This window comes from Amaranthus tricolor, chromosome 2 (assembly GCF_026212465.1).
Source record: "Amaranthus tricolor cultivar Red isolate AtriRed21 chromosome 2, ASM2621246v1, whole genome shotgun sequence".
In the NCBI taxonomy this organism is placed as follows: domain Eukaryota; kingdom Viridiplantae; phylum Streptophyta; class Magnoliopsida; order Caryophyllales; family Amaranthaceae; genus Amaranthus; species Amaranthus tricolor.
This window is the reverse complement of record NC_080048.1, coordinates 26,500,446-26,506,492: the sequence shown is the minus strand read 5'-3', so window position 1 is coordinate 26,506,492 and position 6,047 is coordinate 26,500,446. Positions and strand designations below refer to the sequence as shown.

The 6,047-nt window shown below is 31.0% G+C and overlaps 1 protein-coding gene across 2 annotated transcripts; it reads right to left on the bottom strand.

The window, feature by feature from the left end:
• Positions 1–743: 743 nt before the first annotated feature.
• Positions 744–5,700, bottom strand: LOC130806345 (transcription factor bHLH113-like). Of its 2 annotated transcripts, none has more exons than XM_057671375.1 (5): positions 5,435–5,700; positions 5,204–5,353; positions 4,968–5,033; positions 3,456–3,590; positions 744–1,150 (listed from the first exon to the last, which is right to left on the bottom strand). In XM_057671375.1, exons 1-5 carry the CDS (start codon positions 5,660–5,662, stop codon positions 995–997), a joined length of 735 nt encoding a protein of 244 aa, XP_057527358.1. In that variant the 5' UTR covers positions 5,663–5,700; the 3' UTR covers positions 744–994. The 2 variants fall into 2 exon arrangements, with proteins under 2 accessions (XP_057527358.1, XP_057527359.1); XM_057671376.1 differs by having other exon boundaries at positions 5,213–5,353.
• Positions 5,701–6,047: the final 347 nt, after the last annotated feature.

Sequence of the window (6,047 nt, the reverse complement as noted above, 5' to 3'; positions counted from 1 at the left end):
CATGCATCAACCACAAATACACCACATGACCGCAGTAATGAGAATCCTAAGCTATCTGAAAGGCACCAGTAGCATAGGCATTCGATTTAGGAAGAATGATCACTTAGACCTTCTAGCCTATACTGATGCAGATTGGGTAGGAGACTGAGATGATAGGAGATCAACTTCTGGATACTTTACTTTGGTAGGAGGGAATCTCGTTACATGGAAAAGCAAGAAACAAAATTTGTCACTTTGTCCAGTGCAGAGGCAGAGTTCCGTGGTGTTGCCAAAGGAATAACTGAAGTCATGTGGTTGAAGAAACTCCTCAATGAATTAGACTTTCCACAGACGAAGGCCTATAAATTGTATTGTGACAATAAAGCTGCTATCAGTATCCTTGGAAATCCAGTTTAACGTGATCGCACCAAGCATGTTGAGATCGACAGACACTTCATAAAGGAAAAACTAGAGAAGGGGATCATCAGTCTCCCCTTTGTGAGATTAAAAGATCAATTAGCTAATATTCTTACAAAGGCAGTCACATATAAAGCATTCGAGCAAACTTTTGTTCAAGTTAGGTATCAGTGACTTGAAGACCTAACTTAAGGGAGAGTGTATGAATATAGTATAATAAATATAATTTAGGGAATACTTTTTATAACCTTTTGTGTATGTAGCTTTCCTTATTTCCTTTTTAGCATACTTAATTTTGTATAAGTAAAGGCCTATGTACTCAGTTCACATTTAATAGAGTAGGAGAATACATTATACTTTTCGCGGCCAAAATGAGGTACATAAGATTTTTTATAACGTCGTCCAAAATCAATACGACCTAACTATCCCTAGGATCTTTCATTGGACAAAAGAAGATACTTTCTACTTTAATGACGATGTATGTGCTACACAAAATTTACATATCTTCTTTACTTCTAATTAGATGCACAAAACATTACAGTTACTGACTGTACTTCTAGCCAAAAAGAACGATTCCTAAAAAAAAAAAAAAAAGGTTTCATGGCCTTGATGTGCTTATTGTAACAGATGACCAGAAATCAGCGCCATTCCCATCGCCAACCTTAATGACGCATTCCACCGGAACCAAGCACAGGCCGCTGCTTCTTAAACCCTCTCTTGAATTCTTCTTATTAGCATTTGTTGCATCAATTTCCTGTGCCCAATATATTCATTATAGCTCTCAACATTTACTACTGGAGTATAATGTCATATCATACTATGCACTCAAAATAAAAAGGCTAAAGAACACATATTGATATGTAAATTATGTAGTACATGTGACAATGAAAGAGAGAAATGTCCGGCTAATTCTATAGTGATTGGCTTTTTTATTAATTACAGTGTGAATAAAATACAAAAAAGTTCAGTGATAAAGTTCAGTCTTTGATTGATGTATGTTATATCACTGCTTTTGTTTTTCTTCTCTATTGTTTATCTTTTTAGATCAATCTTTGAGTATAGACTTGACTATTTCAAAAGTAGAATAGAAAGTCAGAATTCAAAACAATTTTAACTAAATCACGGTTATATGGAATTGGAAACTATCATGTGGCCTAATTTTATATAGGAAATCTTGATACTTTGTTTTATCTTTTTCTTTTTTTATTTATTTTATTATTATGTTTTTTGTTTTTTGGTGATTTATGGTTATTGATTAGGATTTTCTTGTTGATAATATAGGAGCATTTACGGATAAAGTCACTCATATACTCCACTCTCTCTTAAACATAAAATTAGGAATATTTTTATTATTTTTATAATCTATGAATTTTGTTATATTTTTATTTTTAGTCATAATTCATACTATTTGTTAAATTATTATCCTCACAATTAACTTATCTTTTAGTCCTCTCCACACATTTATCTCACTTTTTCATAAGGTCGAACAAATGTCATTATAAAGAAGTGGAGAAAATATGTAAATAACATAAAAAGAGATAAAAAAAATTTAAACAAAGAGTGTGAATAATGACCAAAAATAGAAATTATGCAAATCTATGAAACGAACCCAAATTAAAAAGAATGAATGTAGACAATGACCGAAAACAAAAATTATGCAAATCAATGAAACAACCTAAAGGAAAAATATAGTTAAACTCTTAAAATGGGGGTGTTAATCTCATTGTCATTTAATTGTTGAAAAATAAAGCACATGTGATCCCATATTAAAAAATTAATTAGAGGTTAACATATATACTTGATAGGCTATTAATTTTAATGCTAATTGATTTTAGTATAGAACCTAATCGATTTGTGTGTAATCAACTTTCCTCATATGTTGATCTTATTATGTATAAACCCAATAACAAATCTATCATTAATAACACTCTTAGGCTCTCTTAAGGATTTTAGTTGATCTATCAGCCTATCCCCTGTGATCATTGAAAATATCGAAAAAGAATTAAAATAAATGATTCTAACCAAGATGCAAAATCAATTCGACCAATTTCGTTCATTTTAGTACATTTAGTTCAAATTTTGATCAATGATGCGTCATGCATTTGAGACGACTCTCATGTCAAAGGGATCCTATATTCGAATCATTTTATTCATTTCTCCATACCATTAATAAAAGAAACTTTTATATATATATATATATATATATATATATATATATATATATATATATATATATATATATATATATATATATATATATATATATATATATATATATATATATATATATATATATAAGTTGCGAATTGGGGTTAAAATGTAAAATCATAAAAAGTTAAGTTTCTTCTTCTATTTGGTTGATGATTTTCTTTATTTTCCATGAATAATAACTAGACTTTATCACTAACCTCATCCCCTCACCCCCTCAATTATGTACTTAGGAAGAAGTAGGTCTGCCAAAGTAAATTCAATCTAGTAATCCAACTTGAACCTATTTCGAAATAAATAGATTTTAGTTGATGTTTTGACTCAATTAATTAAATGTGTCAATGTAACCTGATTTTTATGTTAAATAGGTTAGGATAAGGTCAAAATTTTTAACCTGAATAAACATGTATAATGTATTTATTTATACAAGTTATTTTCGATTCAAATCAATTAGTATTACGTGAGATTAATTCAATAAAAATTATCCAACTTTTCATAGTAAATACAAAATAAACAACTCAAACTAAAAACTTAAAATTGAAGCATAAAGAATACAATGCACTTGATGTTAAAATCCTAAAATGAAAACAAAAAACTCAAAACGAGTAGAGTGTGTCAAGTTTGCTACGATTTTTCTTCCAAGTGAAGAATTTTCAATGGAAATGTAAGAAATTGAATGAAACGAATTAGTTTTACACGATCAAATTAGTCGAGAAATCATATAAAAAAAAAAGAAAGAATGAGTGTAGGTACCGATTGAAGAAACAACTCAACAAGCAACTTTAGGTGTTTTCACAATCAACAAATCATTTCATGTCATTGTATTTAATTTATAGTCTAAAAATACTTACTGAAAGGGATTGACACGGAGACTCCGAAGATGGAGAAGGCAAGCAATTTAAATAAGGTGTACAAAGCACCTTCACTTGTTCATGTAGAAATCTTATGTAACCCATTGCTTCATGTAATACTGAAGCGGTGTCTGTCTGCATCACCACAAAATAAATTACCACACTGGTTAATAGTAAAAACACCAAAATAATATAATTACATCGTCTAATTCAGATTTCATGGTGCTAAGATAATTAATTGAGTGACTTTAATTCACCAAGTATTAGGACTTAATTAGGCAAAATATTTTAGTTTAATAGTATAATGAGAAAGACTCAAATGGTGAAATGGGATTTGTTGTGGGAGAATCATCATAATACACACCATATTGCAATCATTGGGTGTAACCTTGTGGATCAAGGCTACCATCATACCAGGACGACATGTGTAGGAAGGTTGCATAACTTTTATAGTCCCCTATAAATAGCTTCATACACTAGGTCATTAAGTATTCTAAAATAAAACCTTACCATGTTTGCTTCTATTTCTCCCTAAAATTAGTCTTTCTTCCCTAATCAATTTCTCCATTGTAATTTCATTAAGATTAGAGTTTTGTTCTTTTAAACACATATTTCACTGCAACTCTAACTAGGATGGTAAATATAGCCCCTAAACAAGTTAGAATAACCCTAGCCCAAAGGGGCCAAGACTTGCCAACCAGCCAAGCATAAAATAGAAACTCGCATTTTGGCGTGCACTAAGGTGCTCGGACGAATACTATATATGCTCAAACGAGCACCATCTCCAGATCATTCTCTCATATGTTGTGCCTCATTCAAGGGCACCTTCTTTCCTCTTGCCTCGTTCAAGGCATGAACCAAGACCCATCACGTGCACTTCTTACCTTGTTCAAGGCACTCTCTATGCACTACATTGATCACCTTATGTAGTGACCCAAACATGAATCCCCCATGTCTCATTGTACAAAGATCATCCGTCTCCAAAGTATAAGCCATGGAATAGACTGTATGACTTAATTTGTATACACATTAAACACAAAACAATGACTGATTTGTGTTTCTTCTTTCTTCTAAAGTAATATTCTAATTTATCATTTGTCATTTGGAGTCATTTTTTGTTGTTCTCTTGAAAAAATTATATTTATATTTAATCATGTTAATTCTAATTATAATATTTTTTTAATGTTTATCGTTCTCACATATTTTCTACCCATTTATTTTAACATTCATAGATTACTTATGATTTCACATGTTTTAGGCTAACTTTACATAACTTCATTTATTTGTATTTTTAATATTTGTGTATTGTATGTTTTTCCAATAATATTATTTTAATATTTTTAATGTCTATGATTGTCATTTTTTCACCATCAACATAATCATTCAATATACTATTACATCTAACATTTGAATGCTTCAATTTTATTTAAATGCTACGTGAACATTCTTATGGGAATGTCAACAGGAACCGAGATGGTATTAATAAAGGATATATATGAATAATTAGTGAACCTTGCCATAGGGAGATACAAGTTGCTGCAATACACTGATCCTCTCTCCGAGTTTCACCCGCTTTGCCTGTATTTATCGTGTTCATCCAAAAATCATCAAAACCCATAAATTTTGTAACAAAATTTTCTTTAGAAAGAAAGCAATGAAATTATTTCAAGAAATGATTAAAATAAATCATTGCAATTTTTAACAATAATAATGAGCGTCCATGCATTGATACGAAGCTGAGAGCTTACTTTCCTGACCTTTGCATGTCCAGGTGAACAAGTAACAATGGGCCCGACTTCTGGTTTATTCTTCTTCAACCTATCCTTCTGATTCTGACCATTTCCTGACCCGGACTCATGCCTTGATTCTTCACCCGAACCAGACCAATTTGTCCTCTTCTGAAACCCACAACAAAATCACCATTATCATCAATACAAATTCATCAAACAACTAAAAAATCATGAAAAACAGATACTAACATTGTTAATTGGAGTAGTGATATTAGTATTTGCACTAAGCTTTGGTTTATTTTTAGATTTAAAATCACCAAAACAGAGCATTTTTGGTGTAGTAGAAGAAAATAGAGGAGGTAAAACTGGGACATAAATGGAGCTTTCTTCAACATCATCAGATGATGACAATAATAGCTTTGAAAAACTCCCTCCTGGGAGATTAATATCTCCCTTAAATCCCCCCTTTTCTGCCATTATTAATGCCTTTGGCAGGTACTATTTTATATTATGAAAATTTTTGTTCTAAAAAATTTTTTTAAAAAAAGCTGGGAATATTGATGATGAAACTAAGATAAAGGATATGAGACGTTTCTAGGAGAAATAACGGAAGCTTCCATTAATTGTAGTGTATATAATTTATGTGTATCTATGTGTGTTAAATTTGCTCTGGTTTTTTGACAGAAGAGGAAAGAGGAAGGAGAAGTGAAAGGGAGTGTAAATTTCCGAGGTGTTGTTGGATGTTGGGTATGGGGATAATCAGTCAAAGTGTCAATAAAACAGTTTCTACAAAAAGCTAAGCCCGAGAAAAGTTGGGTTTAGTGCTTCCAAGCCTAAATTTACAGAACCAACATTAATAATG

What these genes read in the sequence shown, in the direction of transcription:
- LOC130806345 (XM_057671375.1), bottom strand. Translation starts at nt 5,662, where the DNA reads ATGGCAGAAAAGGGGGGATTTAAGGGAGATATTAATCTCCCAGGAGGG. An exon ending in GACATGCAAAGGTCAGGAAA is followed by an intron (nt 5,034 to 5,203) that starts GTAAGCTCTCAG and finishes CGATAAATACAG; the next exon opens with GCAAAGCGGGTGAAACTCGG. An exon ending in CTCCGTGTCAATCCCTTTCA is followed by an intron (nt 1,151 to 3,455) that starts GTAAGTATTTTT and finishes TATTGGGCACAG; the next exon opens with GAAATTGATGCAACAAATGC.